Source organism: Stegastes partitus, unplaced genomic scaffold, assembly GCF_000690725.1.
Source record: "Stegastes partitus isolate 25-593 unplaced genomic scaffold, Stegastes_partitus-1.0.2 Scaffold671, whole genome shotgun sequence".
In the NCBI taxonomy this organism is placed as follows: Eukaryota; Metazoa; Chordata; class Actinopteri; family Pomacentridae; genus Stegastes; species Stegastes partitus.
In genome coordinates, this window is record NW_007578402.1 from 314,655 (window position 1) to 327,192 (window position 12,538).

The 12,538-nt window shown below is 38.7% G+C and overlaps 1 protein-coding gene across 2 annotated transcripts in view; it reads right to left on the bottom strand.

The window, feature by feature from the left end:
- Positions 1-304: 304 nt before the first annotated feature.
- smpx (small muscle protein X-linked) overlaps positions 305-12,538 on the bottom strand; it is a 19,522-nt gene continuing 7,288 nt past the window's right edge. For both annotated transcript variants that reach the window (XM_008290408.1, XM_008290407.1), the window contains exons 2-5: positions 11,651-11,710; positions 7,216-7,302; positions 5,338-5,490; positions 305-893 (exon numbers count right to left, since the gene is read on the bottom strand). In XM_008290408.1, coding sequence (XP_008288630.1) covers positions 5,341-5,490; positions 7,216-7,302; positions 11,651-11,686 — 273 coding nt within the window. In that variant the 5' untranslated portion in view covers positions 11,687-11,710 and the 3' untranslated portion in view covers positions 305-893; positions 5,338-5,340. The remainder of the gene's footprint in view (positions 894-5,337; positions 5,491-7,215; positions 7,303-11,650; positions 11,711-12,538) is intronic.

Below are 12,538 nucleotides of genomic sequence, written 5' to 3' on the forward strand. Positions count from 1 at the left end.
AAACCAATGGAGCTGCATTGTGATTCATCCTCTGGAGACTATAAATATCGTCACCAAACTTTATACCAACGAATCCAATCCATAAATATCAGAGTCTGGCAGAAGAGGCAAAGTCAGGGGGGTCATCAAAGTTAGCAGGAACGCCCGAAATGTTGGAACCAAAGTGGATCGACCAACCAATATCATGTTCCCTAAAGCCACGCTGATGGCACGGCTGGAAGCTGAGAAACTAAAGGCACAAGACAAAAAGGTTGAACTCTGTATGACACCAGTTTTGTACGAATAAAAACGATTTCAGACGGTGTGATTTTTACAACCATCCTGATTTATTGCAGTGATTTCATTTTCTGGGAATCATAACAGTAAACAACAAACACATTGTAATCCCAACCCTCCCGTCTCAAACAAGCAGTACAAGTGATCCTAAACCCCAAACAACATTTAGAAAGGAACCATTTATTAGAAAGCATCAGTATAAATCAGTGCTGAATGGCTGAAGTGTCTTCAAGTTGGTCACCACAGAGTTAGAGGAGGAGTCGCACGTGGACTCCTTTGAATTTCGATTGATTGTCAGCAGTCGTCCTCCTAAAGCGTTTAGCTAAAGTCCAAAATGATTACGTATGAACACATCTTAGTTCTAAAGGTCCAGGTGAAGGGAGTCAGAACATCTCTCTCTCTGTACAAATTTAAAAATGTGGATTCAGTGACAACACAGCATCAGCTCACATGGCCAGATAAACCGGTTTTATTGTTAGATTACTGATTGGAGGAGAGCTAATGAAAGCTTCAGAGGGCAGTTATTGTTTCCGATCTTGCTCCAGTCTTCAGCGGCAGTGAGCAAGTCTGGTGTCTATGAAGATAATCTGCCGTCGTCTCCGCCTGGCTGGAGCGTCCTGGAGAGGGGAGAGAAAAAAACAGAAAGCCAGATAAAGACAGTGTGAGGGATTTAGTCAGAGTCGCCGACCCCTGACAGACAGCAGGGCCGGGACGGTGTGGACGCCAAGGAGGAGGAGGCCAGGTTTATTCACACTGAGAGGAAATATAAGATCTGCCTGCTCTTATCTCTCTCTTGACTCTTTTCCCATTTCTGTGTCGCGCTGTGGCTCGATCTCGCTCGCCGTTTGCCACATTTTCTGTCTTATTTCCACCTCAAAGAGTTGAGTTTGTGTCACGCAGACGCTCCTTAAGCTTGCAGTCAGACATCAGTGGCGGCTCATGATACGATGTCTGTAGCTGGGAAAACACACGCTCGTGCTGCATTTTGTGCCTGTTAGCTGACGCTTCATGTTTGAAATTGGTAGATTCGCCTGCAGCCGGCTTACAAACCTCATAAAATCATTGTGCTCTTAAATTAATAAACGAGGAATCCACTTTGTTTTAGTTTGGATTTTGTCTTCCAGCTTATTTGGGTTGAAAAACCTGCTTCTCAGCTCAAACTCTAGCGTTGTATTCCTGCGCTAGTGACAAATCACACTGGTTTTAATAGTTATACTTATAATACTTTGCTCTTATACTCTTGCATTGTTCTTCATTATTTAACGCTCCTCGGTTCCCATAAAGTAAAACCTTACCGTCTACCAGCCCATCCAGCACATTTAACGCTGAACAACAACACAAACTGCAACCAAGACTTTATCTAACAAACTTATCGGCCAACGTCTGCGGCCAGCCTCGATGCTCAGGACGCAGCCAGCTTCCGAAATCTGGTGGAAAATTGTTCTTCAGAAAGCCGAGGCTGTTATCGCAGCGGATTAACACCCACAGTTATAGAATAAGATGTTCAGCAACCGCGGATCGGTGTAATTTCAGGTGAACACTAAAGGAAAAAAACAGGTTTACACATCCAAGACTATTTTCTTTTTATGCAAGTGCTGGACCAGAAGAGACGGATCTTGGCAGCGTCTGCACATTATTGTGCTCCCACACCGTTTAATTAATTACTGCCTTGCAGTGTTTCAATCAATGGCATGATTTTCAGGCAGCTTTTTGAGTACAAATGGTATTTTTAAATTTCCTATTATGTGTTTATGAACTCTTACAATGACACTCAGACGATCAAGTGAGAAAATAATTTGTTAAAGCAGGCAAATGTGTTTTAAAAAACATGAGGAAGTCATCAGTGAGACGCGTGAACAAGTCAGAAAAAGAGAAAAAACTAATAATCAATTAAATAAAATAAGAAATAAAAATGAAAAAAAAATACAAAAATAAATTGTTAAAAATAGCAAATACTTAAAAAGGGAATTAAATAATAAATAACAGTTGTAAAAAATAATAATAAAAAAAAATATTCCCACTGGCATGTGCCAAAAAAGGGGGGGAAGGCAATAAAATAAAATAATAAATAAAAATTAAGAAAATAGTCCAAAAAAAAAATACAAACATGAAGTAATTTTTAAAAATAAATGAATAAAAAAGGAATTAATCTATAAATAACAGTGTAAGTAATAGAGAGAAAAAAAATGTAAAAAAATAAATAAATGAGGTACTCATTAGAGAGGTGAGACATGTGTGAGCAGTTGCAATGTGACAAAAGAAAAAAAAGAAATAAGTTAAAAAAAAATAAAATTAAAAAATAATTTTAAAAAAAACCCCTAAAAATAAAGTGATAAAAATAGAAAATAAAAAAAGGAATTAAACAATAAATAAAAGTGATTTCTTTTCTTTTCTTTTCTTTTCTAATGCCAAGTTTTTAAAAATATCTAATTTTCAGGTGTCCACATACTTTTGGCAAAGTACTGCAGAAAATATAACATCTATCAGCGTTACAGTAACTCCATCCTAACCTTTTTCTGTACTTCACCCTTTGTTTTCTGCTTTCTGAGCTATATTCTGAGCTGCTCTCTGTGTGTTTGTCTTGCAGCTCTTCTTTCTCTGGCTCGTGTTACCAGATAAACACTGTACATGAGGCTCGCCTGCAAAAATCACTCGCTGGTTTGCTGCGTCTGCCGCCGTTTGAAGTCGTTTCTCCCAGTGAAAAAGTGTTTACAGCTTAAAACGTGAAGCGGCTTTTATTTTTCCATCTCTTCTCTCTCCCTCTCATTTGTCTCCCACGCAGCACACCCACACGCTTTGGGCAGGGCAGGCCGAGCAGCCGCAGTGTTTGGATATCGTGGTTTCTGAGTCCTGCTGTGAAAGTCGCAGAACAGACTGCCCCTCACTGCTCACACTCATTTTATAAAACATACACACACTCCTGTAAAGTATAAATATAGCGCCTGACTCAACCCGTCCATCCCACACACACACACACACACACACACAGAGGCATCAACACACATGCTGCTTGACCCAAACAAAAGCTTGAGCGGGCCACACTGACCCCTTGTGGCGGGCTGCGACCACTGCAAGTGATTATTGTGGAGACGAGCTGCAGTGAAACCACACAGGAGTCAGCGTTCAGAGACATAATGACACCAGTGTTCATGTCTCGTTAGGTTAAACTGTAAAACATTAACTGCAAAACTTTCATTTTCCGTTTCCTAATATCCAATCTATAGCCACACTGTATGTGTAGTTATGGTGAGACAACATTTCTGTAAGCACCATAAAAATAGTAAATGTATGGCTTATAACACATTATAATGTATAATTACTGCACAGCATTTGCTAAAAATTTAAACTTTTCCCATTAATGCATGTTTTCTATTGCTGCAGCTGCTGTTTGTACTTCAGCCTAAATTTTAGAGAAGTTATAGTCGTCAATAAATACATAAAAAAAACGGCACTATATCGACTTACAGCTACATGATAGTGTGTTACAAGCACTTTATTTGGTGTTTATATTATAAATAAGAATGCTCAATATGCTGTATGAATGTGTGTTAACAGAATTTAAATTGAATAATCAACTCACTGAACTTACGTGACAAGCGATTTTCTTACTTTTTACAATTTTTTACAAGCTGAAAACTTTGTTAAAATATTAGTTTTGTAGGTGCACTTAAAATTAAATTAAATTAATTCAGTAAAACGATGCATATTAAATTGAAAATGTGCATATCCAAAATGCACAGCAAGTTTGCATCTTTCTTTAAGTGACAAAACACAAAGAGCGTCTGGAAAAACTGGACAAACTAGTTAAATTTTGCATGTTTGCCAATACGCTGATGATGTTGCTTAATATATTGAGAAGAGCTCATGTTTCTGCAATCTGAAGTGTTCTATAATTAGAACATTTTAAAAAGAATTTAAGTTGAATTCACTTGAAATTTTACAAAGATTACCTGAAATTCATTTTTTTAAATGATTTTTTTGATAATGTTTTACAGTGTAGCAAGAAAGAATTCAGTAAAGTACTTTCAGTTTATATGTTTGTGATTTTAGGAGTGTAATTTCACATTTTGAGATTATAAAATATAGTTTTTTGGTTAAAAAATGTAATTTATATTCAATGAAGCTTTATTTTTTATTACCCTGCATGATCATTGTGGATGAACTGAGGTTTTTTTTTATATATTTAATCTACTTTAATTGATTTAAACATTTAGGAAAAATATTAAAAAATCATCTTAGAAAATTGCAATAAAACTGCAACACAAATAATCATTAAAATGAATCTCTTATAAACATATTTATAGCCTTATAAATGTGGTTTACTGTTGTATCCATGTGTGCAGAATGAAGTGGAAGGAGTCACGAATAACGAGGTGAACACAGCGGCTGTCTGTTAACCTCGTCATTCATCTCATTTATCAGTAATACCAAACTCAGCCTGCTGCTCTCTTTCTATGTACGCCTGTACACATGTAGCGTTAGAAAATCATTTACGTGTTTCTTGCACAGTGATTGGATTTGCATCGTTTACATCATACAGATGACTCAGTTTGTAAATGCCCCGTCTGTATTCCGGTTCTGATTTGCATCCTTGTCTTTGGATCCTTTGAACTCGATTTGTCTGCGCCGGGAAGCCGTCAAAAGAAACACGTCAAATATTTCCAAGGAAAATTCAGTGTAACCAAATAAAGATTGTGTCAAGTACACAAATTACGAGTTCAAGTTCGTCACACTTTAAATGTGTTTTTAAACTGCAAGAGCAAATCTGATCTGAGCTTTAAAACAAGATGAAGCAGGAATCTAATCTGTAGGAGGCCATACTTTCCTAAAATAAGATTTAATTAGAGATACTTTGCAGATCAATTTGGACACCAGTAGTCCATTTAAGATATAAAAAATGAAATATTTTCTTATTTGAAGTACTAAAAGTTCTTTATTTGGGGGTTTTGTTTGCAAAGAGGAGGGTTGCTACTTTAATACTTTTCTACATATCGGGTTTCAGTTATTACTATTCTTCATACAGGTAAACCTAAACCAGTGGGGAACCACAGGGGAACCTACATGTTAATCCTTGGTGACCCATCGTAGTTCACTCTTGACGTTTTGCAGCTCTGATAGGTTAACAGCAGGCCCAGGTAGCTTCACGGCACCCGGCATCGCTTTCTTCTCCTCCGGCGTCTGGGCGGCGGCGCTGGGCTGGTCTGGTGTATGAGCCTGACGAAAAATAAAACCAACAGCAGCAGAAACTATGAGTGACGGCATCAGCATATTATTTATATTTCATTTAAATTAAAATTCTAAAGTTTCTCTGCTAGTGCTAATTTTGCACTGTTTTTCCAAACCAAAACCAAAATACAGTGACTACATATTTAGTCAGAATTAATTTAAGAGCAGTTTTTTATTATAATAGATTATTATGTGATGGAAATCTAAAACTTCACAGAAAATATCATGTAAAGTTTGTAGAACTGTTAACACAGCTGAAAAGGACACATTGCTATAGCTAGCTGGTGAAGTAGCTACAGCTAGCTTTAGCAAAAGCTTAATTTACCAACACTGTCACCTTTTTCCTGTAATTAAAAAATACATTTTGAAAATCCAACATCTTAGTTGTTATATTAATATTACTTGGCAAATATGTCATTTTTGCTAGTCTTGCTTAGGAAGACTTGTAACTTCCATCTCTATTTTAGCATTAGTAAGGTGTTGCTTGCTAACTAGCTAATATGCACATAAACATTAGCTTGTTTTGTACTAGCATTTGGGGTTTTTCAGTGAAGTAACTGGACTGTTATCACTTTATCATGAGCAAGAACATGTTAAATAAAAGGAAATTATTTTTTTTTTGTAAGCATTTTGAAGTAGTGACTTATTAAGATGTATATTTTTTTTAGCTTCATTCCATCTGTTTCACTTGGTTTTACAAAGCTAACATAAACGTTAGCATCTCCCACAGGCTAATATCACGTACAACCAAGTTATATTTCAAGTAATTGTACATAGTTTTACATTAAAACACAACAAGAAAGAATAGTCAGAAAGTTTACCCAACAAAGGATTATATTAAATCAATTTAAAAAGAAATGCAGCAATCCTCCTGAATACATTGATGTTCTTGACATTATCGCTAACCTAGCTTAGCACAATAGAAATGAACAGCATCTAATGGTTTAAAGGTATTTTTCCAAGGCTTTTTGCATTTGCATATTTAAATTAGTCAGATAAATCAGCACATTTATTAATATTGTAGGTTCTTCATCTTTAAATTTAAATTTGGAAGATGTACACAATAAATAATATGCTGAAACTTAATATTTAACTGTGTTCGGTCAATTTGTAAAGTTAATCCGATTTGGCTCAAAGGTTTTAAATGGGCTATAAAAATAACATTGACTTGACCATCAGGGTTTTATTACTTTTATTATTTTGCTGGTTTTTATTATTATTATTATTGATATAATGCATTTTTGCCACTGCAGTCTTTTTGTTTCTTCTTTTATCTTCATCGTTGCTGCCTTCTGGGTATCCCGCTCCTGCATTATCTGCACTTTGTGAACTCGTGTTTTATGAGATACCAGCATGTATATGTTTTGCTTTCACAGTCCAGTGTGTGTGTGTCTCCTGCACAACATTTACATCTGGCATTAGCATGCAACATGTATTCAGATTAAACTCATTTGGATAAGGGAAATGCAGAAGGCATCAGATGAGTCGGGCCATGTTTGGATGTGTTGACATAATGATTACATACTGTGTGACCAGACTATGAAGAAAAACATCAGTCTAACTCCAACCTTTATCTCAATCCACATCAGATCAAACTAAGAATCGAGATAAGGAGGCTGCATTTTAACACCAGGTTTAACTACAAACACGGGGCGATCGGATGTCTCTACCCAGATAGAGATCACGAGTTACCGGCAGGTGTAAATGTCTCACCTCTTCTGTGTCTGCTGTCTCCTCTCTCCTCTTCACAGGATGTCCCGCCCCTGGACGCAGAGCTCCCATCGGGATGTTCAAATTAGCCTGACGGACAGTAAGAGCAGCCAATGAGAGCCTTTCATCACTTAAATAAATAAAGTTACCTGTCTGGGTCTGTTTGTGTGTGTGTGTGTGGTTATGTGTGTGTGTGTGTGTGTGTGCTCCTCCTTGTTCCTCAAAACCCCCTGTTTTGGTTATGACCACTATTTCCTGGTTAGTATCATGTCCCTAAAAGGGGCTTATGTCTTTATGAAAATTGGGACACACACACACACACACTCACACACACACACACACACACTCACACACACACCGACAGAGCTCAGCGACCTGCCTGCTAACGCGATGTTCTACTGCTGCCTGCCCCGACGTCCCGTCACTTGGATTCGATGTGTGTCGTTTTGTACTGTAATGTAATGTATATAAGCTCATATTGTACAGCTGTACAGAGTGGGAGTGTGCTGTGTGTCACCGATGTCAGCGGACGTTGCTCTACGAGAAAGAGTCGCGTATTTTATAGACGTTAAGGTTTTAAGATCGGAGAAGGGAGAGAGAAAAACAAATGGGCTCCTTCACAGCATGTTAGCTGAGGTTCGTATTACTGTAATGTTGCTTTGGCTGGAATTGTTTGCTGTTTTTATGCTTAGCGTCAGCAATCATCTTCTGACATTCCCCCCCCTCCAACCCTCCGGCGCAACCAAAGATTACAGAAACAATTCAACCCAGATTGGAAATTCAGCCATTATGCTTCAAAATCCATTTAGAAGGAAACAAAAAACCCACATGCTGTAATTCCATGTCAGCCTCCTCCACGTTATTAACGGAAAGATAGAGTTTATGACAGGATCGTGGTTTTATTTTGTTGCTACTTGTTAGCAGAAGCGGTCGCATCATCATAAAGACTCCTCAGATGGCTCGCTGTTTGCCGACCTGTATAGGATGACCCTTCATGCACGCAGGATCTGAAATACTGCTGCACAGTTCTCATTCCAGGTTTGCAAGTACAGAGATATTAGCTGACGTTGTGGCTCATCATAGTGAACTGAACTTCATGAACCAAACAGTTCAAATACATATGACTGCTCTTCCCTCACCCCAACTGGTTGAGGCAGATGGCTGCTCTCCCTGAGACTGGTTCTGCCAGAGGTGTCTTCAATTTAAAAGAGATGTTAAGAGATGTGTCGTCACCCCCACTTTTACCAATTGCTCAAAGTAAATTATTGCATTTGTTGGATTTCTCTTGGTTAGCATCGTTGCCTCGCAGCAAGTAAGTCACCGATTCGCATCCCAGTGATCTTTCTGAGTTTGCAGGTTCTCCCCGTGCAGCGTGGGTTCTCTCCGGGTTCTCCGGCTTCCTCCCACACAGTCAAAACATGCTGAGGTTAATTGGTGATTCTAAATTGTCCATAGGTGTGAATGTGAGTGTGCTTGGTTGTCTGTCTCTAATTGTAGCCCTGTGATAGACTGGTGACCTGTCCAGGGTGTCCCCTGCCTTCACCCTGAGTCAGCTGGGATAGACTCCAGCCCCCACGACTCTAGTGAGGATTAAGCGGTGTATAGATAATGGATGGATGGATGGATGGATGGGTTTCTCTCTATTATGTAATATTGCTCGGTCTTTACTATGTGCGGCGTCCTTAGGTGGTTTCTGCTGTGAAATGATGCCACATAAATAAATGTAATTCACCTCCGTATCCCAAGGTAAAGTGCTTTAGCTACAAATCAATTTTACCTTTAAAGATCCTTTTTACAGACACCGTTTCAGGCATCAGTTGGTTTTCCATTGGTTTCCTAAAGCCATAAAAATCCCACTCATTGAAGCAGGGAGCTGTGTTTGTTGCCTAAAGTTGAAAAGTCCCAACAATTCTGAACATATTTGGATAAAATTCGCACTTGTTGCTTATTATCTGACGTCAATGGAAACCAACGGATGCCTGGCTGAGACAAATTTCTACAACCCAAAGCTGCTATGTCAAATATATGTCATTTATCATCTCCTGAGCCGTTAGCAAGCAGCATAAACAGCACACTCCAGGTGTTTCGTATCCGAACAACTGCGCTGAAGCTCTAAATATCTACTTTTTCATCGTCTTTAATCTTCTCACCAACAACGCCCACAGCTGATTCGACTGCTTTGGGGTATTTGTGCAGCCAAGCGTTGGCAGTGAACAATAGGTGCGACGGAAGTAAATATTGGACCCAAACTCCGCCACACAAAGTATTTAGGGGGGAATTTAATGGCTTGCTTTGTGGAGCCATATAAAGGTAGTGTCTGGAAGGAGGCTGATATTGAACTACAGAGTGTAACCGGCTGCATTTCGATCAATCCCTTTTTTTTTTGGAAGCTAATCCTTTAAGCTCCCCTGCTGACTAAACTTGCTGAAGGTGTTCCGTGAACATGAAGGGAACGCTGCGATAAGAAGGGAGACCCCAGACTTTTAGGGGCAACAGGGTATATGTTGGAACAAGAAACACTAACGGACTATATTTGAACAAGACATAATCCTCGTATCTGTAAAGCTCGAACATCAAACGGACTTGATTTTACTCTAAATGCTTACTGGTGGAAGATATTTGCCAAATTCAAGCATCCGTTGCGTCTTTAATCATCAGGAGTACGTTTAAGTGTCGATAAAGGACCTCACTGATGTTTGTACAAGTTTCAACCCTTAACTTTAACATGACAGTCGCTGGTTTCCCTTCTGAAATTTAAATTGAAGACACAATTTAGTGCTGAGATCGTTGTGAAAACCTGTTTTTGCTGCTGCTTGTAAAACCATCTATTACTGCACTCTGGTAAGATTTTCAGACAGCTCAACCGGAGACATCACTTCCTGTCTTGTTTCCTACAATGCACAGCTTCTTTCTCTTCAGCTATGCTCGATACCTCCCTTCTTTCGTCTACATCTTACTGCTGCTCTAACGACTATCCCCCCCGTGGGAACAATAAAGCTCGTCTTATCTCATTCAGGTGCGAAATGCGAGTAGCGACCATAGACTGTACGTAAAAGATGGACGTAGCCTCCAGGTGTGAAAAGGGAAGCCAACATGGAAGTGCCTTAAAGCTGCGTTCTTTTTAACGGCCAGCAGGGGGCGACTGCTCTGGTTAGCAAAAAGAAATAGAATAGAGAAAATGACCATACTTCTCCCTTCGTCTGTTACTTCTGTAAACATTTTCCTCTTGAGTTTTTTGGTCTCAGTTTCTTGTTTCAAGACTTTTTGAAGACTGCATGATGTTCGATTTGTAAATTATGGTCCCATTTAGAGTAAAAAAGACAATAAAGGAAGGTACGTTTTAGGACGGGGCTACTTTCAGATTGATAGGTGGTCGAGTCATATCCAAAAATCAAGATGACAAAATGCCAAATTTAAGGTTTCAGAAGGGTAGTCATGGTCACTACGGCCATCTTTACAGTCTATGGTCGCCTCCAGCTGCTAGCCACAACAGAAATTATTTTACATTTCAATCCAAACCCAACTGAAGTGACCTTGTGCAACCCTGAAAGGCTTTATACAACCATTTTCCACACATTTACTGATACTCCCAACACTTAAAACAGACTTTGATGTGTATAATTAGTCCCACTTTAACAGCAGATGTTAAAAATTGTGATAAAGTGGTGTTAAACTGTAACAGTCATGTACTGTGTCACTGGAAAATAAAAGCCCCAACAAACAAGTAGAACACACTGATAGGGTACAAGACATGTCAGTTTTCCATTTTCAGCCTTTGAAGCTAGTTTAAACCAACTAAAATGATGGTTTTAACCTGTACGTTTATGGGTTTTCACACTGTGGTGGTTAAATGGAAAGCAATAGCTGTATGAGAATAATTTAAGATGTGCTTTTGAAGATGTTTAAAGCTAATATAAGTAAAAGATGAACGTGCAAAGCACCCTATATGTAAGAGAGTTGTTTTGTTTTTTTTTATTCAGATGTTTATAATGTGAAGCTGCTGTTGTTGTTGTTGTTTGTGATAAACTAATGATGGACTCTTTGCTGGAGACTGAACTACGAACCTCATGTTTGTACTGCACTGTCCTGATGCCTACCCCATGGTTAGACATGAAAACGAGCACAATGAGGAGAGAGCGAGACGACGGAGGAAACCTTCTCTGACATGCACACACGAAGCCATCGCCACAAAACCGACCGCTCTGCATATGTTCGCCTCGCTGAAACTCTGCACTAATAACGCCTTGATACTGCATATGCACAGTCGGAACTCTGTATTCACGAATAAATACTTTAATGTGGAAGCGAGCGTCGGCTGAGTTCTTGCTAAAAGCGTTTGTCTTGCATCCTGCCTTCGCTTTAACAAAGTTTCACACACACACACACAAAGTTGCACATCCACCTCACCGCTGTGCACACAGACGAGAAAAGGTTTTACCTGAAGGGCCTTAACGTTGGACGAAGGTTTGGACATAATCCCCCCGGTGAGTCCACTGACCTGCAGGAAGCACAGATCACAGACATTCAGCTGTGTGTCCTTGTGTGTGTGTGTGTTTGTGAGAGTGTGTGTGTGTGCACGTTGGGGGCACTGGGACTCGGTTCCTGTGGTTTTCAAGGCCTGGGATACCATTTCAGTTGCTTAGCGACTCTTTACAGAGAGAAGCAGGTAGAGGAACTGTTCTCTGAATCATTCATGAGAGGGAGACAGAGAGACTGTCAAAATAAAACTGCCTCTATTTCACCTTTGGGGACACCTTTGTGTTGGTGTGCAGGTGTTCTGTACGGCTGGATGTCCTCCACTATTGTACCTCAGGAACAACAGGAACAGACAGCAGATGATTGATCACACCGGCCTCAGTTTAAACCAGTAGAATGAACAGCTATAGTTAGTACAATGGTGTTATCATTATACTAATGGTTAATCATAGGCATGGACTTGAATCCAACACTGTAAAAAAAGATCTTAAAAAAGCTGTCATTTTTAACAATTTACTGTTATTTTACAGATTTTCCCTGTTGTGTTACATCACACGATAATCAGTAAAATCACAGAAAGAAAGGTTATTGATTTATATGTTAACTGTAAAAAATAAAAAAAATTTAAAAAAACAACCAAACAATAAATAAATAAACTGGTCAAACTGTAAATAATGTCCACATCAAAAAATATTTTTACTGTAAAATTACATATTTTTTATGATGGAAAAATGTTCATAATTTTTTTACTTGGGTTTTTTTTTTTTTTTTTTTACAGATTTTCCCACTTTTATTAAATTATAGGTAATATCTGATAAAATCCCAGAGAAAAAAAAAACACATCTACAAC